At 49.3% G+C, this 27996-nt stretch overlaps 1 protein-coding gene across 2 annotated transcripts; it reads left to right on the forward strand.

The window, feature by feature from the left end:
• SPIRE2 (spire type actin nucleation factor 2) lies at positions 1-27996 on the forward strand. Of its 2 annotated transcripts, none has more exons than XM_035119858.3 (15): positions 1-511; positions 9853-9890; positions 12216-12578; positions 15154-15237; positions 15689-15853; positions 16442-16528; positions 17301-17424; positions 18749-18921; positions 20484-20697; positions 20971-21113; positions 22062-22199; positions 22325-22392; positions 22502-22529; positions 22892-23007; positions 24398-27996. In XM_035119858.3, exons 1-15 carry the CDS (start codon positions 160-162, stop codon positions 24600-24602), a joined length of 2298 nt encoding a protein of 765 aa, XP_034975749.2. In that variant the 5' UTR covers positions 1-159; the 3' UTR covers positions 24603-27996. The 2 variants fall into 2 exon arrangements, with proteins under 2 accessions (XP_034975749.2, XP_034975748.2); XM_035119857.3 differs by having other exon boundaries at positions 15-511; positions 20484-20658.

The following is a 27996-nucleotide window of genomic DNA, read 5'->3' on the forward strand; positions in this document are numbered from 1 at the left end:
GGGCTGGGCTGGAGGGATGACAAAGCAGCCGTGGCGGCGGCCAGCCCAGCTCAGCCCTCCCCTTCCTTGTCCTCCTCCTCTTCCTCAGGCTGCCCAGCAGCGCCGCTGTTATGGCAACCAGCCCGCCTCGCCGGAGGAGCCGATGATGGAGCAGCGGCCATGGCCCGAGCGGCGGCAGGAGCAGCAGCGGCGGCGGCGGGAACCGAGGGCGGCAGCGGGAGCGGCGCTCGGGCCGCGGTGGCGGCGTCCGAGGAGCGGCCGTCGGGGGAGCCGGCGGAGCTGTCCCTGGAGGAGGTGCTGAAGTCTTACGAGCAGCCCATCAACGAGGAGCAGGCCTGGGCCGTGTGCTTCCAGTGCTGCCGCGGGCTGCTGCAGCCCGGCCCCGTCGAGGAAGGCGCACCCGAGCAGGAGGCGCGCCGCTGGGGGCCCGCTGGGCGCATCCGCGACACCGCCGACATCCGCCTGCACCGGGACGGCGCCGTGTCCGCCTGCGGCGAGTTCGGCGTGAGCGGTGAGTGGGGCGTGAGCCGGGCGGCACAGCACTACGGAGCCGGGCCGAACGACCCACAAGGGCGGCGGCGGGGATGGAGCGAGGAGAGCTCCCCCCCCCCCGGACTCGGGCAAATCAACCTTCTCGTCGGTTTCTGCAGGGCTGCCAGGGAAAAAGCTTCAGGGACTGCGGCTGAGCGCTCGGCCCCTCCCCCGTCTTCTCAGCCCGCAGGAATTAAGTTTGAGGGCGGGGAGCTTTTAGCTAAGAGCTAAGTGGTTGGGGGGGGGGAGCAAAGATGGCCTCTGTGTCCCGCAGTCCCGTAGCCACCCCCCTTCACCTGCTAGTCTCTACCTGAGAGGCTAGTGGGCGGGTGTGTCCAGAGCTCTTGACATAACAGGGGGTGGGGGTGGGGAGGACGATTCCTTGGCAAGGGAAGAGCCAACAACTGAACTGCCGGGCTAATACCCTCCTTTCCTTCCTCTCTCCTTTCCTTTTTTTTAAAAAAAAAGTCTGGAAGTATTCATTGGTGATTTGCTTTTGTGATTCCTGTTTTAGAATCTACTAATATACTAGTGAAGCCCTCCAAGTTCATCTAAGCAGGAAACAAATATATTGGGGGGAATAACTTTTGGTGTGCAGAGGTAGATTTAAAGGTGTTTTGTTTTGTTTTGTTTCCTTTCTGAGCCTGATATGTGTTCCAGAAGTAAACAAAAAGGTGTTATGGTGGGAAGTGAAATCTTGCTTCGGCAAGATAAGGGGCATGTAAAGACTCTCTGTCTTTTTAATAAACAACAACCTGGACTTGTTGTTTCTGAAGGGCAAAAGGTTTTAACAATTGGGTTGGTTCTGAATATCTCAAGGAAAGAACTGGAGGTGAATTGTGGATGGGGCCAGCCTCTCCCCATGTGCTAACTTAAAGCTGTTTTCTTGGAGCCTGAAAGCAGCCTGTTCCCAAGTAGACAGAGGGAATCCTAAAGGCATCAATCTGTCAGATGTGATGGCATTTGAGGACGCCCTGTTCTGTAGGAGTTGGTCTCTGTGCATTTTGGCCTTTGTGTTCCTGCTGATCCTTGCATATAAACAGACAAAACTTAATTCTTTGGAAAGGAAATTGAGAAGCAGAGAAGAAGTAGTTCAGATTAAGTAAGCTGAAGGGACTGTTTTCTACATGCTTTCACTTCTATGAATCGAATGATTGTGTGTGTGTGTGTGTGTGTGTGTGGTCTCCACTTGAAGGTGAAAGGCACTTAAACTGCAGGAAAGTAGATACAATATCATCATGCTTTAAATCCAAACCAAACAAGCCTCTTAATGGAAGACCCACCAGGTATGTCGTGACTGCCTTAAGCACTGCAAGGCTGTCCCAGGGCCAGCGCTAACATGAGGGAAGATGAAGCAACTACCTCAGGTGGCAAATGCTATGGAGTGGGTGGGGAGTGGACAGAACTGTGTGTGCCCTTACAGCCTGCTTAAACTAACCTGCTGCCTTTGAGTGCAATTGTGGAAATCTAAGAAAGCTGGCAGTCTGGTTGACTTTTGTACGCAGGGGCGAGGAGGTGCAGTCATGGCCATCTCAGGCAGCAAAACGTCTTGGACCGCCCACACGTTGCTGTAGAAGAACAACTTCTTTTTTTCTTTTTAAAAGTTTTAACACACTTTTATTCGGAAATTAAAGCTATACGTATTGTGATAACATGCCTTAATATAGCAGCTTTTTAACAAATCCTTATCCAAATTAATTATATAATTTTATTATGTGTTACCCAACCTATTTGGATGCTTTTCTTTTAAAGCAAATCTCTTCCCTGCCCCACCCCTCCCCCACTTGCCTGCTGTCACGCAAGTCCAAAGTCTAAGCTTCCCCGTGCACCTGCAAACTGGGTGGGGATCCTGGATTGTAGTAAGTCCTGGATTATCTTTCATGTGTGAGCAAAGAGATCAAAGTATCTCCCAAGGACACATTTCACATCCTTGGTATGTTTATGATGTGTGTAATTACACCAACGGCCAACACAAATCTGCTGCAATTTGCTGAGTGCTCTCATGTGCTAGCATAAACACAAGCCATCCAGTGCTTGAGAAACACTGCTTGCCTTCATCGTTTAGTACATCCATGCAAGGCAGGTGTAGATGTTTAAGAGCTATAGATTCCGCCTTCTTATCTGTCTCCAAGGTAGGGAAGTGTTCTGGCCCCAAGGGGTGAGCCAGGCCCTGTGTGGCCTCAGGGACATCAATGTTTGGGTGCTTAGCACCTCACAGTCACCAGCCACATGGCAGGTGATGAGAGAATTGTGTATTGAATCACTGCAAAGCTGCTCCCTTTGTGTCTTCTCTGAAATGTAGCAGAGGAGACATTCCCACCAGCGATGCACATAACTAATGCACGCACACATTCTTTTTTATGCCCTTGCATGCATCTCAAGGCTTGGGGCAGGCAGGAAGAGCTGCAGAAGACATTGTACCTGGAAACCCACTGAAGGGTTTTGGGAATCAAATGCGAAAGCTACAATACGTATAAAGCATCAAAAACGGCACAATATGAAAGCTATTAGCAGAACTAAAATAGACAGGATGTGTGTGACATGAAAGCAGCATGAAAGGAAATTAAAAACCCCAGGGGGAAAGAGGGGGGGGCTTTGACTGGCAGCACTGAAATGACATCAGTGAAGCATGTGGAGAGCATTGCGCACAGTCAGGAGGCCACCAGCAAGAAGGCCCTTTCCCCTGCATCCTGTTGACACACCCTGAAGGGGCAGCCAAAGGACAGAGCCTCTGCTGAAGATCTTAGAGTGGGGTATCTAGTGTAGTGTCCTCCAGATGTCATGGGACTTAAACTCCAAGCAGCCAGCATGACCAATGATCAGAGCTGATGGGAGCTGTAGTCCAACATCTGGAGGACCACAGGTTCCCAATTTCTGTCTTGGAGTATGGGCAGGCTGGTGTTGAGATGAGGTTTTAGACTACAACTCCCATCACAACTCCCTTTTGTGTGTGACTTTCCTGTTGTGCAGCTGAAGAAATAACAATGAGGATGTGCCTACATGTGAAGGATTGAGATGTTCTCAACTTCAAAGCCACTGTCCTGTTGTCTAAATTTGACAGCCTTATTGTCCTAATCTTCATATATCTGAATCAGTTTGGGACGCAGGTGCCGTTGTGGGTTAAACCACAGAGCCTAGGGCTTGCTGATCAGAAGGTTGGCGGTTCAAATCCCCGTGACAGGGTGAGCTCCCGTTGCTCGGTCCCTGCTTCTGCCCACCTAGCAGTTCAAAAGCACATCAAAGTGCAAGTAGATAAATAGGTACCACTCCGGCGGGAAGGTAAACGGTGTTTCCATGCGCTGCTCTGGTTCTCCAGAAAGCGGCTTAGTCATGCTGGCCACATGACCAGGAAGCTGTAGACCAGCTCCCTCGGCCAGTAAAACGGGATGAGCACCGCAAACCCAGAGTCGTCCACGACTGGACCTAATGGTCAGGGGAATGCAGCGCATGGAAGGAAAGGGGGAAAGTGTTGCCTTAACCCTCAACCTGTGATCAGGTGCATGCTCTAGTTATCTCTAGCTTGGACTACTGCAATGCGCTATACATGGGGCTACCTTTGAAGGTGACCTGGAAACTACAGCTAATCCAGAATGGGCAGCTAAATTGGTGACTGGGAGCAGCCGAGACCATATAACACCGGTCTTAAAGGATCTACATTGGCTCCCAGTACGTTTCCAAGCACAGTTCAAAGTGTTTTTGCAGACCTTGAAAGCCCTAAACGGCCACAGCCCAGTATACCTGAAGGAGCGTCTCCACCCCCATCATTCAGCCCGGACACTGAAGTCCAGCGCTGAGGGCCTTCTGGTGGTTCCCTCACTGTGAGAAGCAAAGCTACAGGGAACCAGGCAGAGAGCCTTCTCGGTAGCGGCGCCCGCCCTGTGGAACGCCCTCCCATCAGATGTCAAAGAGATAAACAACTACCTGACATTTAGAAAACATCTGAAGGCAGCCCTATTTAGGGAAGTTTTTAATGTGTGACATTTTAATGTGTTTTTAATCTTTGTTGGAAGCCGCCCAGAGTGGCTGGGGAGACCCAGCCAGATGGGCGGGGTACAAATAATAAATTATTATTATTATTATTATTATTATTATTATTATTATTATTATTTACCTTTACTTTACCAATCCTCACTGAAATCCTTTCCATTGTGCTCATCCCCCAGAAAGCACTTCACAATCCCACATGTTTTGACATCTCTCTGGTGTCTGCAAAGGCAGGTAGCAATTCTATTTCAAAATTCTAACTCTTTCCTGCTCATCCCAAGAGAATGAAATACTGGAAGGAATGCATGGGGAAGGTAATTGTTTTCTGTTTTGATGTTCTTTGTCATGTATGAAAACTCTTAAAGAATAAGAGATGCCTGGAGGGACAAAGCAGAATGGAACCTTTTGCCTTTGTCCTTGCGGGGGCTGCAGCCGGTTGCGTTGGAGTCTTTGCAGGAGTAGCTATTGCTGATCTGCTTGTTCTGATAATATTTACTTAGAAGCATTGCACAGAGTGCCTTAAAAACTGGTCTGCCCGGTTCTGGGCTATACATAGCCTAGGCTATGATTGTTAGCAGCAACTTAAAGGGCCACTGACTTCTTGACCTTCAACCAATGATGCAAAGCGAAGGTGACTCTTTTGGTGCATTTAAATAATTCCAGCCCAAGAGCTCTCTCTCTCTGCCCCCAGGCACCACTGATGTTTTAGTGGGGAGGAGGCCAAGAATTGCATCAGTTTAATGGCCCCTGAAGGAACACGGTGATGAACAGTAGCAGTATATAGCAAGGAGTCTTTGCTGCAGTAGAGAGAAGCTCAGTTCCTATCATGTTCCTTTCCAGCATCCATGGTATCCTGAAAACCTTCCTTTATATAGCTAGGGGTGCTTCCAGAAGGACACTTCTTAAAAATCATATATGGGAAGTTCAGATCTGATTTCTGAGTCACACATTACTTCCCACAATTTCCCATCCACACTAGAGCTTGATGGGATGTATCTGTGCTGAGCTGCTTTGCTCCTCCTCTCTGCCATGCCTCCCCTCCCCTCCTCTACCTTTTCTGTTCTGAACATAAGAAGGGCCTGCTGGATCAGATCAGGGGCCCATCTAGTCCAGCATCCTGTTCTCACAGTAGCCAACCTGATGCCTGCAGAAAACCTGCAAGCAGGATCTGAGCAAAAGAGCACCTTCCCCTCCTGTGGTTTTTAGCAACTGTTACATAAACAAAGGCAGAGCATAAACATCCTGGCTAGTATCCTCTGATAACCCTCTCCTCCATGAATTTGTCTAATACTATTTGAGAGCCATTCAAGCTGGTGGACAACATCACTGCCTCTTGTGGGAGCAAGTTCCATAGTTTTAACTATGCACAGCATGAATAAGTCCTGACTCTTTTGGGCATACCTGCAGGTATTTTTGCATCTGTGTGCACTTCTAAAAAAAAACAACCCACTGGAAGTCTGCAAGACCAAATGTAACCAGCCTTTAGTTATCACGCTTAACAATAGATAAAATGCAGACTTGTGCTTTTGAGGAGGGTGCAACTTTTCCCATTACTGTATTTAAAAAATAATCTTAATGGTGAACCCTTGCACAAGAACAATGTTTAGCTGTATCAATCTGCAGTTTGATTTGGTGAAGGTTGCTGGGTAGCAATATAAAATAATAATAATACCCAATAGGCCTCTGTAACCATTAACAACACAACCACCTGCTTTCCTCAGCCGACCCCAAAACAGAGCAGCAATTAAATACTGGAATGAAGAGTCTTGTGCAAGACCAGCACATAATTTTGTGAAGTGTTCTTGATGTGTGGCACTTTCTGCTGCAATCCCCAGCATGTTCTGTGTGGAGATACTGAGAGAGCAGTTCCTCTGAAATCCAGAGGATTTCCTGTTGAAATCCAGATGTGCTTTCAGTCTGTCTAATGTAGGCATGCCTGCAGATTGTGCTCACGTAAGGAGCAAATGGAAATAGGGGCATTAGAAAAAGGCTACTCAAAGTGGTGGTCCACAGAATAGTGCCAGTCCATAAGCCATCAGCTGCCAGTCTATGAAAACCTCATCACAGCTCAAGTTGGGTGAGATGCCCCTGGGACCAATATGGTGTTGGTTCCTGACACATTGTGGTGGGGGGTAGGAATTGCTGGTCTGCCACATCAGATAGTTTGAGAAGCAAGACTAAACTCTGTTACAAATGACTGGGTTGGTTCCCCACCCCTTATCTTTTCCCCCTTTGTCCACCAGAGACTTCTGTAAAGCTCTAAACCTTGCTTATATCTACTTCAACCTAATTTAAATATACTATTTACATACTATCTCCTGCGAACAGAGAAACTGTAGTGACTGAATTTGCATGTTGGGGACATTTTAATGCCAAATGCAAAGAGAAATATTTCCTGCTTAGCCTCTGCAGTTCCTCTTTCAAGGACTGGAGTCAATGGTGAATTGTGATATATGAGAGATACTAGGAACTGAGAGAGGGGCAAATCCATTCACCAGCTGACTTTGTGCCCCTTTTACAAGGATGCAAATCTGAGCTGCTGCTACTTTATTCCTTTGTGTGTCTGGGGTTTTTTTTTAGTTCTTATGCCACAGAATTGCTGCGTGGTGCTGCCTACGGAAAAGTTTAGGAGATGCTTTAATTTCTCTGAAATGTCTCGGAGTTGCTGAGAATCTGCTGAGTCTGTTAGACTGTGCTTTGCTGATGCGGCTGCCCTAGCAAGTTATGCCTCTTTAACAGCTTTTGCTCTTGTTGTCATGCTGATAAATGGAAAACAGGACTCTTGCTCCATTCATGTGGCTGTATGAAGCCATGCTCTGCTTTCTTCCAATGCAAGGCAGCCAATCTGGTGCAGCTCCAGATATTTTGGAGTACGATTCCCATAGCCCCAAGGAGGATGGGACCTGTGCAGTCCATATCTGGAGGGCACCATGTTGCCTCCCCCCCCCATCCTAGAGGTAGGAAAACCTTCCCCAGTCTGATAGTCTCCAGGTATTTCAGGCTACAGCTCCCACCTGCCCCAGCCAGAACAACCATTTCTTACTATAATACCTCTTAGCCATGATGCGAGTTGTCCAAAATATTTAGAGGGCACCAGCTTGGGGGAGGTTGTAGTATCTGCAAAATTTTGAGTGCATTGATCGTTGGCTATGGAAGTACTTCTAAACAGAGATGGCTTATTTGAGCCTTCTTTCCCCCAGCACCTCTTGGACAGAGAAATGATGGGAAGGCACTTAAACAGAAATAACAATAGGTTATATTGTTCTGATTTATATCCTTGGACCTTTGCCCATAATATTCCTCAGAGCGGCTCACAATCATTTTCAGTATACAGTAAAAACAACTTTTTGTTGTTGTAAGAAGCGCTGCCACCACTACCACCACCAGAACTACCCTTCCTCCACCACCTGCGACCAAACAAACCCCAAACCAGTCTAAACAGCATTAGGGAGCCCTACAGAAGGCATCCTCGACCTCTGCTTGCTGCACATGCTAAGAGAGAAGGAGAGCTTCATCCCTTCAGTGTCACTGGAGACAAGAGGCACTTGTGTGGGCCAGGCTGACCTCTCTGGAGGGCAGCCTATAAGTGGCTCATTGATTGGGGAAATGGCAGGAAATGGGGGGTCTGAGCTCCCTCGGGTCGCAGGGGGCATGTCAGCAAAGTGGCGCTCAAGCACTGCGGACAATTATAGAAAGTGGAGCAGGGGGAGCCTGGCTTAACTGCTTTATCCCTGTCTGGGAATTAAAACCTGCTCCATTTAGTGCTCTTCCTCCCCCCCCCCAAAAAAATAAGGCTGCGCATTCATAAATGGCAGGTTCTCTGAGGACTATGGTCCCCAAGTGGGTGGATTTAATGGCCTGCCTTTTCAGGGCTAATTTCTGTCTTGCCAAAGATGCACTTGGAAAAGCCCTTTCTGCCCCAGAGAGCCTTTTAGTTGCCTTTTTGACTGTTGGTGCACCAGCTGCCATGTGTCTTTTTTCTGTTTTGTTTCTTTTCCAAACTCCCACCACTTGCGCATTTTTGCTTCTTCCCCTCCCACCTCTTGATATTTGGAGTTCACAGCCTGTCCCTTGCAGAAGTGGAGGAGGCTGCTGCTGCTGTTCTTTTAATGTTCACAGGCAAACCCTGATTGTTCATGTTTCATGTATGCACTTGAGCCTGATCTACAGGTGCAGCAGACAGAGGCTTTCAGCCATGCAGACTTCCACCACCCCTTCTTTACCAGTGTGGCTCTCCATGATGATTCACTGCCAGCCAGCCAGGATTGAAGAAGGCAATACTTAAATGGCACATTTGGGCTTGGAGAAGCAGTAGTGTGTGCTTGTGTAAAAAACAGAAAATCATCATTGGTACAATGACAAGCCATAATTATCCCTGACCATGGATGGTAAAGCAAGAATAAACGGGGTTTGCAATTATTATAATACCTTTATTTATACCCCACCTTTTTCCCTGACAGGGACTCAGGGCAGCTTACAAATAACATACTGGTAGAAACAGCTAAAAACATAGCAGGGTGAGAGAGTCATTAAAAACATTTGAACACCAATAGAATAAAAACTATATATAAACATAAAAGATCTAAAGGAACAGGAAAAGGGAGGGTTTTTTCTCCTGTCTGACCAATGAAAAGAGACTTGGGGAGGAAACTGATGAGATCTCAAGTCCCCAGAAAAATAGCCACTGGAAGTTAGTTTTTGTTTTAAAGAGATTGGGGAGAGGAAGAAGCATTACTGGGCAGTTAGTTGGCTTGGATAGGGTTTCCCAGTCTTTAATCAGCTTGGCTTGGGACAGAGAAACTGCAGCCGTGGGGAAAGGCGAATACTACTCGTAGCCCTCTGACCATAAGAGATGTGAGTGTTTTTATGTCAGTGTGGTTCAGTCTGGCCTGCATCAAGTACAGTGTTGCATGCATTATGCTGACTGGGCTTTCTGTGAGCACCCCAGTGCTGTAGCTGAGCCAGCCATTCATTTTATTTGAGAGAACTGTGGCTTTGGCACCACCTCCCTTAATGCATTGAAGTATTAACCTCTTACCCTTGGTCTTGGTTCTTAAGCTGTCCTGTAGGCATCATTGGACAGTGTCTACAGCACCCTTTGAATTTCTGTCTTGTCTGTAGTAGCAGGGAATATGGGCTCCTGCTTTGATAAGGGAAGGAGGCTGGGCTGGAATCCAACAAAGGTGCACAGGTGAATCTAGGTCCTTTGAGTCTGGCCTGGCTCTTGTGGTTGGGAAGAGCGTGTGTACAACAAGGTGATATAGCAACCACAACTTGACAATATGAGATATGGTTCCAAAAGGCAGCAATCTTAATGGTGTCGTTTTCCTCTTGCAGAACTCCCATTGACCTTGACGCCCTCTGCTGAAGCACAGGTATGTTGATTCTCTCCTAGGAAATGAGGGGTCACTGAAACTTGCCCCCGAAAGCCAGCATTATTGGATCATTCTGGTGACCTGCTAAAAAGCCTTTTTCTCAGCATGTGGGTGAAGTCATTCTGCCTTCAGCCAGTTGGAGGACCGCATAGATTTTAAGTGATCAGTGCAGAAAACCTCAGACTGCTAAGAATATAAGAGCTTTGGAGCTGGATCAGGCGAAAGACCCCACCTTCTGGTATTATGAGAGAGGGAGAAATGTGTCTTCTGCAGGCCATGCATTTTCTTTAAAAGCTCCTATCATGCCTTTCCAACTTTATGTGAATGAAAGCGCTTTGCAGTGGTGCAAACAGAACCCTTCTGATTCTGAGTGATTTCTGTGTGTCCTTCTCCTGAGAAGACCTTTGGGAGAGGCTCTTTCCACTCTCTTCCTCCCCCCCACTTCCCAAACTCAAAGCAGCTGCAGCTCCACCATCAGCCCATCTCTCCTGGGTGCCTGTCGCCTTGGTAGCTAAGCCCAGGGACCGGTGCTCAAGCAATGAATAATTCACAAATGCTGAAGCATAACTATATTTAATGAGCTGTCCCAGGCCAAATCAAGTCCCTCCTTGATCCCATTAGAAGTGGCCAAAATGGTAGCTGGGAAGACAGGGGTAGTTTGGCTTGAACCAAAAGCAGCCAGGAAAGGAGATCCTTTGGCAAGTGCCATGCACCTGCTGGATCTGGTTTGGAGATCTTACAAGGGTGGAGTTTAGGCCCTTTTTATCTCTTTGCACACCCTGAACATGTGTGTCTCCCTCTCCCTCTTTCCCCAAGTCCTCCTCTTGGCCTCCATGGCTCAGCTTGACATGACAGTGTCTTTGTTTTTCTCCTATCAATGTACACCTCCTCCCTCTATGCCTGCCCACCCCCACCCCCCACTCAACTTTCCCACAGGGGAAGGAAGCCAGCTAACAGTGCAGCTTCTGTTTCTGCTCGGAGGCTCTTGGCTTTTCACATCAACCCTGTTCCCTGTGGGGGGCTCATGTTCCCCTTGACTTCTAGATAATGGAGCCCTGGTGTTCATGGTGCAGAGAGCAAGGAAAACAGGAGGGGGAGCAAAATGCACACCTTTCTTTGGGAAATAAAATGAATTGTTTTTAAAAATCATTTAAGGATATCCCCAATAATACCAACAGTAAGAACAAGAACAGTATACAACACAATACCTGCAACTAAGTGTTGCAGTATATCCTCCCTCTCAAAAGGAGTGCTCCTGTTCAGAGTTTCAGCCACTCCTCCATCCCACCCTCCAGTCTCTGGCTGTCACTCATACTGCCCTTATGCAGCTGCTGGGGGGGGAGAGGATGTTCCTCCCTCTTCTTAGGGCAGAGGTGCTAACTTGAATAAAAAATTGCTGGGGAGGGCAGGTAAGCCCCCCCCCCCCTGCATAATTGATCACATGATATGGCACACACTCACCATTCGAATGGCAATGCCCATCAACTTTGCACAGGGCCCAGGGCCCTCAAATTTTTATTGGGGTGTGTATGAAAGGACCTTGATCCCTAGGAGTTGGCTCCTATGTCTTAGGATATTCTTTTTCAAATCTTTGCAAACCTCAGGGCTTCCTGCAAGCATGCAGATACTTTCCTGTTGTTGCTCAGTGGCTCCCTTTTGCCTACAGTCCTGTCGACACAGCACCTACGTTTGCTGTTAGAAGGGGCATTCCAGAAGGCTCTTTCTTTCTTTCTTTCTTTCTTTCTTTCTTTCTTTCTTTCTTTCTTTCTTTCCTGTAGATTTTAACTCCATTTCTCAAAAGTGCCAATGATACAAATCTGGTGAGTTATCCCTGGGAAAGTGTTGAACAGGACACGAGAAGAAAGAGGTATCCACAGTCTTAAATAATAGCAGCTCTTCTCTCTCTCCTCCTGCCTGTTCCAGCCGAGGCTTTGAACCTCTGCCTCTCTTCCTCAGCCTTGAAAGTGAGGTTCCCATAAGAACAAAATAAGAGCTCTGCTGCTGGATCAGGCCAATGGCCCATTTGGTCCAGCATCCCTGTTCTCCCAGTGGCCAACCAGATGCTTGTGTGAAATCTGCAACCCGGACCTGAGTGCAGCAGCCCTCTTCCTTACTAGTGATTCCCAGCAACGGGTACACAGGGCCTTACTGACTCCCACAATGGAGGAAGGACATTGCTACATGTAGCCACATCTTCCATTGATTTGTCTAATCCGCTATGAAAGCCATTCAAGTTGGTGGCCATCACTTAATCTTGTATCCTAATGGCACAATCTCACGCAAACAACCCCTTTGCCTTAACCACCTGTGTCCATTTGCTTGCAGATGGTGCAATCGCTTGGCTTTGCGATCTACCGAGCGCTGGACTGGGGTCTGGATGAGAATGAGGAACGAGAGCTCAGCCCTGAACTGGAGCGACTTATTGACTTGATGGCCAACAGCGATTCAGAGGACAGTGGCTGTGCCACGGCAGACGAAGGCTATGGCGGGCAGGAGGAGGAAGAGGAGGCCGTGGCAGAGGGCACCCTGAGGGCCGTGTCCACCTTCAGCCAAGCCATGCGGCTATGTGCTATGCGCCTCACCCAGCCCCAGGAAGCTGAGGCCCACTACCAGGCTGTCTGCAGAGCCCTCTTCCTGGAGACGGTTGAACTGAAGGCTTTTCTGGCCAAGATTCGTGATGCCAAGGAGGTGAGCATTGCAAGTGGGCTGTGTTACTCTTGCCACATGGGCATTGATGGGAGGGCATTCATTGCAGCATCAGTGCTGCTTGGCCCCAAGAAGGAGCATGCGTATGCTCATGATATATTGTCTGCTTGCTAGGGGTGTCAGAGATTTCTGTTGGAAACAGAAACAGGAGTGGAAATGGCTGGTGTTCTCTTGTTCGTCCCATGCCCGGAATGGAAATCAATCTATTGCATAGAGTCTATGTTCACTACCGGCATTTCCAGTCCACAAATGATGCATAGTCGATTACTCTCCCGCACCCCAATTTACATTGCATTTCTTTTGCACTGAGATGAATGGGCTGGAATAATGTGACTACTACAGAGCTTATATATTTTATGTAATTAATTACATAATTTACACAAACCCGCTACCACCAACAGTGAAACCCATAATGCCGTTTTCGGTGGAAAACAAACTGCAGCAGAAAGGAAGCAGTGCTGCTTGTGAGGACATAGCCCTCTTGCATCCCTACTATTCACATGGCAGCTTGGAGAGTTACACAATGACATGCCTCTGCCTGCAAGGAACTAACAGTTTTTAAAATGCAGTGGGGAAAACAGAGAAAGGGAGAGTCAAGGGAGGAAAGGAAGATTTGTGGCAAACGGCAAACTACAAGCCTTTAGCTTGATTGGAGTTAAGGACATGCTCCATACAGGACAGCATTGCAGCTTTGTTGGAAGATGCACGTCATGCATGACAGCGTCGCTGCTTTTTGCCTGAAGCTGCAACATGGATAAGCTTCCTACAGAGCAGCTAGAGGAAGGATAAGGATGCTCCAAACCCTGCACCCACCTGTATCTGCAAAGCCGTGACCTTGTTGCTCTGGGAAGGGGAGGCATAAATTGTCTGCAGAGCTGCGGCTGTTGTTAAAGAGGCTGTTTTCCGCCTCATTGAGCTTATGAGGCTGCTCCTTCTGCCTGTCAGCCTGGTGATGGCACCTGTGTGTCCCAGCTTGGTCTGTGTGCAGGCTGCCTAAGTTGTGATGGGTAAGCTGGGAAGAGGAGATGTTCTGGTGGCAGTTGCAGAACAGGGTAGATAGGGATGGTGATCCTGTGGTATCAGAGAAGGGAAGCTGAGATCTGGGCTGGAGCACAAAGAGGTAGCTGAGTAGTTAACGGCACCTGGGCTGGGGAAGACCCCCTGTCCAAATAATCCTGGAAACTGTAGTTTATCCCTCAGAGAACTATAATTCCCAGCACCCTTAACAAACTACAGCTCCCAGGATTCTTTGGTTGGGTAGGGGAACTGTGCTTTAAATGTACAGTATGTTGTGTACACAGCCTTAGTCACTAAGCTTGCTGATTAATGAACAGTGACATTTCCCACCTTGTGCAGACTTTCCAAGAATTCCAGGGGAGGGCGGAGAGATGGAGAGAGTAGGCATTGGGCCACATCCTGATGCACCACTTGTCCTTCCTTCTCTACCCAGTTCCTGGTCTCTCGCATGCAGCCCATCCCAGTTGTGTCAACAAAGGTCCTTCCATGAGAATTAGGCACCTTCCCTACTTCCTTCAGCTGTTTCCTTGTATAGCCTCACTGGACTGTTGCAAAAAGCCAGCAGCAACAGCACCTCCTCCTGGCCAGTATCTCTGATCAGCAGCAACCTCTAGCCTACTGAGCTGCCCTCCTAGAATCTCAGGGAAGCTTTTCTTCTGGGAATGGGCGGAGCAGCAATTTGCATTCCTCTCATTCCAAAGGTTCTAAATGACACACCCGCAAAGAGACATCACCTGTCTCCTGGGAGGAATAAAGGAGGGCAGGCAGGCAATGCTGTCACCTAGCTCATCCAGCACAAAATAATAAGTGACATTCTTCTGGGCTTATCTCATGGGTGGAAACCTATTAATGCTAATTAACTTGTTGCTAATTAATAACTCTCCAGCCAAACAGTTCAGAAGCTACTCTAGGAAACGATTTTATGGAAACCCAGAATTCCTCCTGGCACATTTTTGTTTCTCTGGAGGGGTGAAGTCTGGCCATGCCTGCCCTTCCTGGGGATGAAATGTAACACAGCTCTTCACAGCCACTGTCCTTAAGTCAGGGATGTGTGTCTGTCAGTTGCTGTTAGATGCCTAGCTCCCATCAGCCCAGTGGGAGTTATTATTAACATGTTAGAGGAATTGTGGTTAATAAATGCCTTGTTCAGCTATTCGTTTGATAACCATGCCCTCTGCCTGTTCCATCTGTCTGCAGTAGAAATATGATGTGGGTTTCTCTAGTGGGAGCTGACAAAAACACATTGCAGATTTGTTAAGTGGAAATAACTGTTTGTACGATCGTGTCTCAGTAAAGCAGCTTGGTGGCTATAGAATGCCAAAAATATGGCCCTAGGGCAATTAGTGTCTTTTTGGGTGGTGGATCTCAGTAGATTTCACATCCTGACAGAATCTAGGAAAACTAACAAGTTCCCCTGGGCTGTTGGTCAAAGAGCCTGTATTCTACTGCCACTCTCATTGGTGACACTCTCTGGGGAGATGGCTGAGTGGCCTGTGCAGAAGGAAAAGCTAGCCTGTTTTTGTTGCCTTGTGGTGTGCAGATGCTGACGAAGCTGAAGGATGAGGACGAGAAGCTGAAGGACCGATCAGCTGCAGATCTAGACAACCTGAAGAACACAGACTGGGTACAGAGTGATGGGGTGGGGTGGGGTGGGGTGGGGTGGGGGAGTGTCACCTGGATAAATGGCTGGTGGCTCTAGGCTAGCCCCAGTGGGCTAACCATGGCAAGAGCTTCAAAGTTGGCCAATGAACTTCCGTTTCTTTTCCTTGGAATAGTCCTGGGGCTGTCAGGAGAGGCACCCTGCATACTGGTCCTGCTAGGTGTGGCATTGATTGCTACTCTAGCTTCACCTGGTCCAAATTGGGGAAGATTGCAAGGAGGGAATGTATGGGGCGTGTGTGTGTGTGTGTGTGTATGTGTGTATGCTAGGGCTATGTGGCACAACGGCCTTAGAGAGAGTTCCCCAAGGTGGACCCAAAGATGGATTGCAGAGGCTCTTTCTGGGGTAGGATAGGGCACGAGGTTTATGCCAAGCCATTTCTCGTCAGCGACTGATATTTCTCTGCCTGCTGCAGGCTCGGCTGTGGGTCCAGCTAATGAGGGAGCTCCGCAATGGAGTCAAGCTCAAGAAGGTCCAGGAGAAGCAGTTCAACCCCTTGCCCACTGAGTACCAGCTGACACCCTTCGAGATGCTGATGCAGGACATCCGGGCCCGCAACTATAAGCTCCGCAAGGTCATGGTGAGTGAGGAGGGTGGGTGGGTGGGTGTCCCTGGCTATTTTGATAGCTTCAGCAATAGGGGCCCTTTTTGTCTCTACCCCTGCCTGCACCTCCCAAAGCCTGGTCCTGCTGGACTGTGTAAAGTGACAGGGGAATGCCCTGGAAAGAGTGGGATAACACTTGCTTTGACATCAGTGCCATCTAACCTCCCCTCAAACAAATCAGGTTGAATGCTCAATAAACAGGTTGTTCGGAAGCGCCTTCCCAGTGTGTGGCTCCTGGGATTCAGCAGGTAACTGGCTCTGCCCCCTGTGCCACCTGTTTTGGTTCCCCCTGATGGACCCACTAACAGGGGGAATTCCCACAAACCTCAAGTCTGCCCATGCCTGGGCCATAGACCGAGTCCATCCATCATGCTTGGAAATATTTCCAGAGACCCTCTCGGGAGGGAGCTAAAACTGGTAGGATCACACATGTAGCAGCTCACACTTTCAATGCTTCTTAAGGCATTCACCAAAGGCAAAACTGGGGACTGGACAGGTGCTGGGAAAGAGGGACACTTGGATAGCATCCAGCTGCTAATTCTTCTTCTTTGGGGCATCTACCAGGTGGACGGCGACATTCCTCCCAAGGTGAAGAAGGATGCGAATGAGCTTATCCTTGACTTCATAAGATCTCGGCCACCCCTGAGACAGGTAGGTGGAAAAGGTTATTCTTAGGAAGAAGCCCCCTGCCCCTAGTTGTGGGTTGGCCCTGTAGTCTGACAGGGGTTTGCTTTTGGATCCAGGGAACCAAACATTATGAACTTAAGAGGCTACTGATTCCCTAGCCTAGCAGATTGGCAGGTTATTTCCTGGTTATTTACCCGCTGTTTTGCAATCTCCATCTAATTTGTGGGTGGCTCAACTACGGTATTGGGAAACCCTTTGAGAACCTCATGCCAATAAGGAGTGTGGTCAAGGTGGGCATGGCCCACCTAAGGTGTATCTACACAGTGTCTGCAAGAGAAGAATGGGCATCTTAAACCACACTCTGGGTCCCTCCAGTGTTTTCTTCTTAGGGGGACTGTGCTGTGCAGGAAAAGAGAATCCTCCTGTGAAACTTTATTTACTTTTTTCTTGCCACTGCCGTGTGACTGCCACTGGCAAAATCACAAGGTGTCTCAGGTTGGGCAGGCAAATGAATGCCTATGGGGATGGGCAGTTTGCCCCCTCTGTCTCAACTGGCTATGCTAGGGCTTGATCCTGGGCCCCTTCTGTAAGCTGAGCATGTGCCCTGCAACTTGACCAATGGGGGTTATATTTGGACATGTGGAACTTGTTGTGCAGTTGCTGTATCTTGGTCACTCTGTCACCTTAGTTTTGTGGGATCAATGTGCCTTAGGGATCCTTAATAAGGAAGGTGGCAATTAACTACAGTATATAGCCCTTCTGAAAGTGAAAAACTGCCCTCCCGACCTGGCTGCAGGCTTCGGAACGGAGGCTGCGCCCCATTCCTCAGAAACAGAGGACGCTCCATGAGAAAATCCTGGAGGAGATCAAGCAGGAAAGGAAGCTCCGACCTGTGGCATCACGGCACCAGAATCAGAAAGGTAAGCCTGTGATGATGAGAAAGGCTACGGGGAATCCTTAATGCTAGTGTGCAACATGTCCATCAGTAGAAGGGGCTGTTCGGGCCATATTTGTATAAGGTATTTGTATGCCGCTCTGCTCTGTCATTCACATTTTGATGCTGGGTCCAGAAACTACATGGGAAATGGGAGGGGCAAAAGTTGGGACCTAAGTTATTGGGTCCACTGGGAAACTCCGAACTCACAGTGCAAATCTCAGAAATGTCAAGGTGATCCAAGAACCTGGAACAACTGAAGAGATTCCGTTTTGTGGAACCAGCGGTTACTGGGACTGATGGAAGATGTCTTTGAAGCTGTCTGAATGTCTTGGATCAGCCAAAACATACGGAGGGCACGAGGTTAAGGAAGTAGAGTTAGTTACACAAAACACTCTCCAGTGAGAGAAGAAATGTCAGTTATGCTCCCAGTGTATTCCAAAGGTGGTACTCAATGCTAGTCCTGCTCAGAGTAATGGACATGACTAAGTAATTTCAATAGGTTATCTAGTATTCTAAATAGGATTTGGTTAAATACCAAATGTACCCCAAATGTATTTTTTTAATAAAAAGAAGAAGCAATATCAAAATATTCAATATGTCCAGCAATTTATAGATAGAAAGGGGCTGTATCCAATGTTCGTCCTACTCAGAGTAGATCCAGTGAAAGTAATGGACATTTTAAAGATGTTTCATCACTTGCTGCTTTCCTCCCTGGGCTTCTTTGGGTGGAGAGGTAGGATATAAATAAATTGGGCACATTAATTTCATTGGGTCTTTTCTGAATAGGATTTAGATCAGGGGTTCCCAAACTAAGGCCTGGGGGCTGGATGTGGCCCAATCACCTTCTAAATCCAGCCCGCGGACGGTTGGGGAATCAGCATGTTTTTGCATGAGTAGAATGTGTCCTTTTATTTAAAATGCATCTCTGGGTTATTTGTGGGGCATAGGAATTCGTTCATTTTTTCCCCAAAATATAGCCCCCCCCAAGGTCTGAGGGACAGTGGACCCAGGGCCGTCTTAAGCGTATCTGGCGCCGTGGTGCGAATATCCCTCCCCACCCCACCCCGTTTCGCAGTGCGGCTGTCTGCTGCAGGCACAGCATCGTGGCACCGCCGCCCGCCCCCCCGGCGGCCCGGCACCCTGGCGCATTGCGCCACCCAGCCTTGCCTTAGAGCCGGCCCTGAGTGGACCAGCCCCCTGCTGAAAAAGTTTGTTGACCCCTGATTTAGATGGCCACAACTCTAGAAGTTGTTGTGCTCCTACTGGGCCCTCATGGTGCTGCCATCCTTGTTCTTCTCCTCTTCCAGGGTTTGGGTCCCTCCCCTGCATCCTGGATGCCTGCTCCAGCAATGTGACCTCAACTTCCTGCATCAACCTCTCAGATGTCTCTGACGCCAATGCCCTGCCCCAGCGCCAGAGGCCTAGGGTCTTGCTAAAGGCTCCCACGTTGGCAGAGATGGAGGAGATGTTGACCTCGGAGGTGAGAACCAAGCCTTTTGCCTCTCTTGACACCTTCAGGAAGAAGAGTTCTTTAGCCCAGTGTTTCTCAACCTTTTTTGGGCCACGGCACACTTGTTCCGTCAAAAAAATCACACGGCACACCACCATTAAAAGACGGGGCAAATCCTGGGGGTTGGGAATGGGTGGGGGACTGAGGAATAGGGAGGATGAGGTTGGTGTACTTGCTGAGAGAGCCCTCGAGCACCGCCTCCGTCGTCCTGCCTGCCGCCAGCCCCCCGCTCCCTCCTGGGCTGGCCGCGGCTGAGCTGGGGCTGCTGCTGCTGCCGCCACCGCCGCCTCCCTCCGGCCTCCCCGCTGGTGTAGCCGCCGCCACCGCTGCTCCTTGGCAGCCCGAGAGCCCTCCCCGGCTGGCGGAGGAGGACGGCGAGGAGCCCGCCGAGGTGGGGCGGCTGCTGCTGCGGCTGCTGCTGTTACTGCCGCCGCTGGACGGGGCTGCTGCTGCTCCAGAGTCCCCGCCGCCCTGCGCCGCTGCCTTCTCCATTGAGCGCGCGGGGAGAGCGCGAGGAGGCGGCCTCGGCCATGAAGCGCTGCCTCGCTCAGGGAGCGAGCGCGAGGAGATGACGGAGGAACACCCTTCGCGCCCTCGTGCCCTCCAGACTGACCCAGCCGGCTTCCTTTCCGGCGGGTCAGCGCTGCCTATTGGCGGCCGCAAATCGCCCTTCTCGTTGCCTCACGTTGCGGCACAGCAGCCACCGTCTCGCGGCACAGTAGTGTGCCGCGGAACAGTGGTTGAGAAACGCTGCTTTAGCCTGATGCTGGGCTGCAATGGAGACATTTTTCCACCCTATTGCTCCTTGGTCCCAGCCACCATGTTGCCTTGTACTGCACATGGCACCCGGAGGTGCCTGGCAATGGTGGGGATGCACTTTGTGGTGGTGCGTGTGGAATCAGCCTTCAACTGCATTGCCTGATGTTGCCAGTTGGCACTAGGGATGGAGGATAGATTAGATTTTGTTGGCATTTTCACGAGAAGTTACCTAATGCACACTTCCTGAACCGAAATAATTACCCTTTTAAATTTGCACTGCTACAAATTTTGCAATGCAGTTCTCCAGCCAAACAGTCATGCATATATGAAGGGGATGCAAGCATTGCAATACATAACATACAAAAATGCATTGTGTTAGAGAGAATTGCTTGGAAAAGTGTACATATTTGTCAAAATGGCATACAAAAGGAAAGGCACACGGAAATGCTGGTTTTTCAAGAGGATAAAAAATATATAATTTAAAAAACACAAACTGCTGCATATATGCGGAAAAATTAGAAAACTGAAATGGGCAGATTCACCCATCTCTGCCAGTCTCTGGGATGACAAACTTGAGAGTGTTGTTGTTCTCCTGTCCTGCTTGTGGGCTTCTCCTTTGATTGGGTACTGTAAGAGCAGATACTGGAGTAGATGCCCAGCCTGACCCAGCTGCTGCAGAGATTTTCTGATGTTCTTGGGCTCAAAAGCCATTCCCTCAAGTGCAACCTCTTGCATCGATGAATACACCTATTCCTGCTCCCATTTCTCTGCAGGAGGAAGACTCTCCAAGCTCTGAGGCTGTACAGGAACCAGGTCCACTGATGCCCCTGAAGCGTGACCGCTCCTTCTCAGAGCGAGACTTGGCCCAGTTTCAGAGCGAAAGCTGCGATGGCCAGCCTGACTCAGAGTATTTGGGACCTAGTGGGTCTGAACCGAGACCCCGCTCAGGTACCGAGAGCCCTGCATGGACCGGCATGGAAAATACGGGCAAGTGCACTCCCCTCCCCCCCCTGCTTTCCAACTCCACCCAAGCCTTTCTTCCTAACTCTCCACACACTGACACTCTGGTTCTAAGTTGGTTAAATGCATGGGGTGTTTGCAACCTAAGAGACCCAGCAGCTCTGCACTAAAATAGTGTGAGTCCCACACTGACCAGTGTGGAGGAAATGGGCAAGTCTGTCTCTGTCTGTCTCTCAACGTGCACATATATCAAGATGGCACTGACTCTGGTCTTGTTGGCATTCTGTCGTTCTCCTCCAGGTTCGGTTCCAGCCAGCTACCAGCAGGCTCCCTGTGGTGCCAGTCCTTTCCCCCCCAAGCATGGCGTCCTCAGCTCCGTGGACGAGAAGTCGGAGGCTGGTTCCAGTACTGCCCCAGATGTCAACTTGAAATATTTGTGGCTGGTAAGTATCCGGCATGAACCAAACTCTCATGGAGTGTGGTGTTCCTGTGCACTGGGTGAACTCCCAGCCTCTTGATGTGAGGCTGGGCAGGGAAGGAGCATCTGTTCCCTGTCCCGCTCTTAGTCTGGCATGCCCTAAACGTGCAGTAAGTTGAGATGTTATCATAACCTGGAAGAAAACTTGCATAGAATGAATGGCCTAGGTGGAAGGAAGGGAGAACTGCTAGGTACCTGTAAGGTTTGGAGCATGGGCTCAGAGACTCAGATTTGCCAAAAATATGCCAATTTATATGTATAGATACAGATTTACAAATTAAATATGCCACAAAAGGCAAACCAGACAATATCTCTGCTCCAGATCACTCAAAATAAGTTCTTCCTTTTCCTCCCACCCCAGACAGTCCCAAATTGGTTCCTCTTAAATTCATCTGCCTTTAATTAATTTCCTTACCGACACTGCTCCAGATAGTCCCCTTCATTTAGTTCATTCGTTAGCCCCAAATCATTGAGAGAGAAAGTCATCTTAAAATAATTTATTCCTCCAATTAACATTACACCACCAAAATGCTTGTGGCAACCAGGAAAAGGGTTTGGGGCCTGAGCCCCTTTCCTCCACAGCCTTATCAACACCCCAGTGGGTGGTCTGAATTCCATGGGGGATGGAAAGATCTGTCTGTTTCAGTTTTCTCTGGTTCCCATTTTTCCAAATTGTTGGAAACAATTTAAAGAACAGCGTAATATACTTAGAGCCACCCCCGATTTAAGGGCTCTTCCGCTGAAGTAATAGGTGCAGATCCAAGTTTTGCTCTCCTGTTAAAAAGGAGATAGCAGGGGAAGAAAGACTTGGGAGAATTGCTGCTGGTCAGAGTGAACAATGCTGGGCTAGTTGGACCAACAGCCTGGTGGTCAAAAGTGGCTCCTATGTCCTTCTGTTCGCTCCTCTCTACAGCAGGAGTTCAGCCACCCTGTGGAGAGCCTGGCACTCACTGTGGAGGAGATGATCAATGTGCGGCGGGTGTTGGTGAAAGCAGAGATGGAGAAGTTCTTGCAGAGCAAGGAGCTGTACAGCAGCCTGAAGAAAGGGAAGGTGAGAGTTGGAGGAATCGGGATGGGGTGTGTGTGTGTGCTGCTGAGCAGGGGCCTCTTGTGTTGAACAATAGTCAGCTTGGAAGCTCAAGTGTCTCCTTTCCACCCCCCCCTCTCCCCTCTCAGATCTGCTGCTGCTGTAAAACCAAGTTTGCTCTGTTTTCCTGGCCCCCGACTTGCCTGTTCTGCAAGAGGTGAGCAAGCTCTGTTTGTGTGGTCAAGGCCCAGGAGTGTTGTTGGTTGATGGCTGCTGAAGGGGCTCCTTCCTTTGATCTGATGTTGGTTTCCCCTTTTTGGTTTTAGGTCTGTCTGCAGCTCCTGTAGTCTAAAGGTAAGAGACCTTTGGCTCTGCCCATGACATGAATATGCCCCTTGGTGCAAGAGCAAAAGGGGAGCCCAGTTGTGGCTCAGAAGATGGTTTTCTCCCATCTTTTGAAGATCTACACCAGATAAGGGCCATCCAGGTGTCATTGAACTCCCTTCATCCCCAGCCAGTATTATCCATGGCTAAGAATGATGGGAGCTGTAGATTGAAAACAGGTCCCCTATCCCTGACCTACAATAGACATCTCCTTCCCAATACAGTGGGATACAGTGCAGGCCCTTGCTGTGGTGATGACTCCCTGTCATGGCAGTGATGTCCAGTGCTTCTGCTCTTCACCTTTACTGAGAACCTTTCTTATGTCCTCCTAGATCAAGATGCCTTCAAAGAAGCTTGCCCATATCCCTGTCTATGCCCTGGGCTTTGAGACCCTGCCAGGCTCATTGGGTACAAAGGCACCTCCATTCCGGAGGAGGGAGGCTTTCCAGTAAGTAGGACCCCCGCACACTCTCTGCATCTCTCTCTCTCTCCCCCCCCAGTTCGTTCATGAAGGCACTGTGCTTTGTGTGATTCCTGGTGGAGGTAAGGGCCATAAATAGAACAGTGCAACTTTTTTACTACCCTCATTCCTCTGTCATCCAGGATTGGAGACAACACGCCTTGCCAGCGGCGGAGCTTCATGCTCCACCACTGGGGGCGGAGAGCAGGCGCGCTGCCCCCAGTGACGCGTGTGTTTTGGGGGCGGGGGGCGCCGTGCGCAATGACATGGTACGCGTTTGGGGCGGGGGGGCGCCGTGACGTGCACCGTGACGTGGCGTGCGCTGGGGCGGGGCGAGCGTTTTGGGGCGGGGCGGGCAGTGGCGATGGCACCCCTGGGATCGCGTCGCTCAGGGCGCACCGCCCCCACCGCCCCTATCTTCCTACGCCCCTGGGCCTTGCTTTGTTGCAAATGCTTTGAGAGAGAAATTTGCCATTGCAAATGTTATGTGTTCTTAGCCAGGTCCAAGAAGGATATAAGGTGGCAAAGTTTCTCCCAGGGCACTTGTGTGCTCATAATTCTATAAATACACCACAAAAGACTGGATTAGTTTTCTTTTAAAGAAGTCTTCTACTCTTTGTGGGGGTAAGCTTGTTTGCAGAAGTCTTACTTGAGCTACAGGGGGCTGAGAGTTCATACAGCTGAGCAGCAAAGCTCTGCGTAGAGTGGAGCTGGTACCATCACTCTGTCTTCTTGAAACCATGCAGACATTTGAAAGCTGAGGAGGTTGGTGTTGTTTGCAAGATGGGATTCAGGTGGCTTTAGAAATGAGTTACTACTACTACTACTACCGTATTAAAGGACTGAACTAAATAGTTGCACTAGTGGGAGCCAGCACAGAGAGTCCCACTAGTGCAACTGGGCATTCCTTCCAATCTCCTCCTCCAGAAATAGCTATGGGGAGTTGAAAGAACCACCAGAATAGTGCATGATGGGAGGAGAGCAGAGTTTATTCCACCATGAAATTGGAAATGATTATGCCAATGGAACTATTGCCTTAGCACAAATTCACCTAATAATAATTGTCATCAATATTATCATCATCACTCACCTTTCCTCCAGGGAGCTCAAATTGGGGCACTATGTGGCTCTCCCCCTTCCCATTTTATCCTCACAAACAACCCTGTGAGGTAGACTAGGCTGAGAGGTAGGCTAGGCAGTGCACTTCATGCCTGAGTGGGGATTTGAACCCTTATCCTGCCTGCCAGCCCAGTGTTCTAACCGCTACGTCGTCGTCATCCCAGCTGAGCCAGGGGGCTGTCAGTAACCAGGCTTAGTTGTCTCTCTTGGAGCGTTTGTGACGGATCCCCCTCTGCCCCCTCCCCACTTGCCTTTCCAGCTCCTTGCAGGGCACGCGCTGGCGCAGCGTGGAGGAGGAATTCCCATACATCTATGCGCATGGCTCTGTGCTCAAGGATGTTTGCAGCGACTGTTCCGGGTTCGTCACGGATGTCGTCAGCTCCAGCCGCAAGAGCATGGACATCCTGAACACCACCCCGTGCAGGAGCCGCAAGACCCAGTCCCTTTACATCCCTTCCATTTAAATGACCCACCTCTGCTGCTGGTCTCCTCCACAACCCCCCTGCCCTCTGCACCCAACCTTCATTCTTTGATCCTCTGTATTCCCCAGCCCCCAGCAAGGAGGATGCAGGTGCTCTCAGGCCAAGGAATCTTCAGCTGGCTTTGTCTGGACTTGTTGCCTCCTGGCTTCCTTGCTTCTCTGTCCAGCCCATCTCCTCCTTTCCCTCCATCCCAGCCTCCCATGAACATCCCCTGCCTGGCCTGCGTGCGTGTGTACATATATACATAACCTTATAGAGACACTATATTTATATCTGTCGATCAGCTGCTGTGGTCCATGGGCTACGTTCGGTCTGGGAAGGCCCCTGCTTGGCAAATGAGGACTTTGCTGAAGTCTTCCCACCCACCCACCCACCTTTTTTGGATTGTAAGAAAGACTGATTTGGGGCAGGATAATTCCAGTGTTTGGAAGCCTGGCCATCTCCGTTGCTGAAAATGCGACCTAGAAATCCCAGAGGCAGCCACCCCAGAGGATGACCTTGTTCCCTTGAGGGCTCTGCCCTCTCAGTTATACTAGCAAGAGAAGCTCTCTCTGAGATGTCTTACCTGTGCAGCTTCTAGTCTTATGGGAAGCAGGCCCATCGTGCCATGACCTGTCTGCTGCTTTCCAATATCTTCCTCCAAGCTGTTTCTTTCCCCGCCTCCCCTTCTCAGTGATGTCTTGATTATCTGCTCCCTCCCAGCACCAAGCAGCAGGAGGTGCTTTTAAAAATGTGTTCAGACGATCATTGTCTGTTTTCTAATCCTTGTTTTCTTTGGGCTCTTTGGGTTTAGGAGGCAGGGGGTATTTTGTCCCCCATGACTTAATGTGTCTCTCCCCCGATCCCCCTTCCATGAATTAATGTGTTTTGTTTTCTACAGCAAATAATAAAATGCCTAATTTTTGTAATCATTTAGACAAAGGCTGAACACTTCCCACACAGTGGGTTTTGTGTGGCTGCCAGGACTACAGTTGGGGGGGTGGTGGTGTTGCATGGCTGCTAGGGATGAGCCAGGCACCGACAATAGTATCAGCTGTGTGTGGCAGGATCCTGCTGCCAATGTCTCCTCGTGCAGAACAGGACTCTGGCTCTCCAAAGGCTGATAAGATGAGCAGTCTATTTCCACATGTCCCGTTCCCCCACTCCATTCAGGATTGCCTTGAAAATAGAAAACAGAGGTGGACAAAGGAGCTCTCCCTGTGAGGACAGAATGAAAGCCCATGCCAGGCCTAGGCTAGTCTTGCTGCTGCCCTTAAGAGAATTTGGAGAGAGGAGATTGGGATATGCAGGGCTGCCCCCGAGTCTTTCAACCACCTTCCCTGTCAAGCCTGCTGCCGTGGTGGCCAGCACATGTAAATTGGCCATGGCATCCTGAGCTCATCTTCCCTTGATAGCTAATTTCCAAACCCTGGAAACACCCCAAAAACAGAGGCTGTAGATGCAAAATCCACATCCCTAATATGCCAAATTAGCTTATCAGCACTATACATTTAAAGCACTATGATACTACTTGAAATAGTATTGGCTTCCCCCAAGGAATCCTGGAGCATGTAGTTTGTTAAGTGTACTTAGAGTTCTGAAGAGACTCCTATTCCCCTCACAGAGCCACAATTCCCAGCATTGTTTAACAATCCTTTGCAGGGAATTATGGGAACTGTAGCTGGGGGAATACAGGTCGTCTTATACCTCTCAGCACCCTTGACAAGCTACACTTCTCAGGGTCCTTTAGGAGAAGCCATAATTATTTAAAGCGGTATGATGCTGTTTCATATGTATAGTGCAGATGGGGCCTGAGACTATCGAGTGCGGCTAGCGGAATGGGGAGTGGATCAATTTATCTTTGACAGGTGGATAGAAAAGGGTCTTGCTTCTCCTACCCTTTTGTCTTTTCCCTGGATTGGTTTTATTCAACCTGGAAAGCAGCACTTCTGCCGTCTCTGGTCTGCTCTTATTTCTGCCAGGGATGATGACAGATCTGCCTTTGAATGTTCAACAGTGTGAGACCAGGCTGGGATGAGCTAAATTCCTCTCTAGCAATGGCCGCTACACCAGTCCACCAGTGAACCATTCGGTCTTCCGAGTGCATGCAGCAAAGACATCTAAGACCCTGTGGCTCTCTGAGGATGCAATTTATTATGGTATAAGCCAGAGGCAGACAACATGGTGTCCTCTGGGAGTGGTAGACCACAACTCCCATCAGCCCTATCCAGCATGGCTAATGGACAGGAATGATGAGAACTGTGAAAGGCACCCCAACTTAAGCTTTCATGGACTAGTGGACCACTGCATCTGACAAAGTGGATTTCTAGTCCCCAAAAGCTGATGCCATAATGAATGAAGTCTTTAAAGTGCCACAGGACACATATAGAGAGCCTTGTAGCTCTGGGCTTTATCCTGTGGCATGGGCCATGGGCTGCAAGGTGCCAGCCTGGTGTTGCCCATTTGTCCTGTTGAGAAAGTGGGCTTCAGCACTGCCACTTGGGTTTGGCAAGAGCCTCTGGGGCTCCATTCCTGCATGTTGCCTACCCACAGTGGCTCTGCTGCACAGGATCTCAATCGGCCACTTAAAACAACCTTGGACCACTTCTGTGGCTCAGAACTAGCACCACCTCCTGCCAAGCCTGCACACAGTCTCAAAAGCTACACACACATACACACACACACTCTCTCTCTCCTTCCTCTTCCTGCCCCAGGGCTTCCTAAAATGCCCCTAGTTTTGTGTATAGCACCATAGAGCTCCACATTTTGTATTTTGCCAATACTTGGAAACGCCAAATATACAGTTCATGCAGTCGGTGCTTTATAGTGGAACAGACCATGTACCTGCAGGTGCACAGCTGGATGTGCAAATACCTACTTGTACAACCAGTCAGTTATGGGGTAAGAATTAAGTGCTTGTCAATTTGCACATGATGCAAGTGGAAAAAGCAAGGACTGAGTTACACAGGGGGTTGAGAGAGGATGTTGTAGAAACAAATCAGGTGGGGTGTTATGAGGGTTAAAGAGGCAGCCAGATGTTTGCAGGTGAGCGCTCAAGCCAGTTTTTCCTCGGTGCTGAGAAAGGAAGGTAATCCAGCTATAGGAACCACTAGTGCTTTTCACTGCCACTGCTACTTCTATTGCTGTTTGTGCCAATCTGCTTGCTTGGCGTCTTGCCTTGGCTGCATTGTGCTGGCTGCTGCCTCTGGAGTTCAACATGCCTTATCACCCTGCTCACCTTCTTTGCAATAATTCATTGCACTCTGTGTCAAAAGGGGTGTGTGTGCTCCCTCCTTTTTCTTGTATATCCTGCCTGCACTTACTCTCCCCCTCAACTAATGTTTTATACGAAGCCTGTACTGTAAAGAGTTGTAAATAAAATGTAAAGTGAAACTGA

The sequence above is a fragment of the Zootoca vivipara genome, chromosome 6, assembly GCF_965207765.1.
Source record: "Zootoca vivipara chromosome 6, rZooViv2.hap1.1, whole genome shotgun sequence".
Lineage (NCBI taxonomy): Eukaryota > Metazoa > Chordata > Lepidosauria > Squamata > Lacertidae > Zootoca > Zootoca vivipara.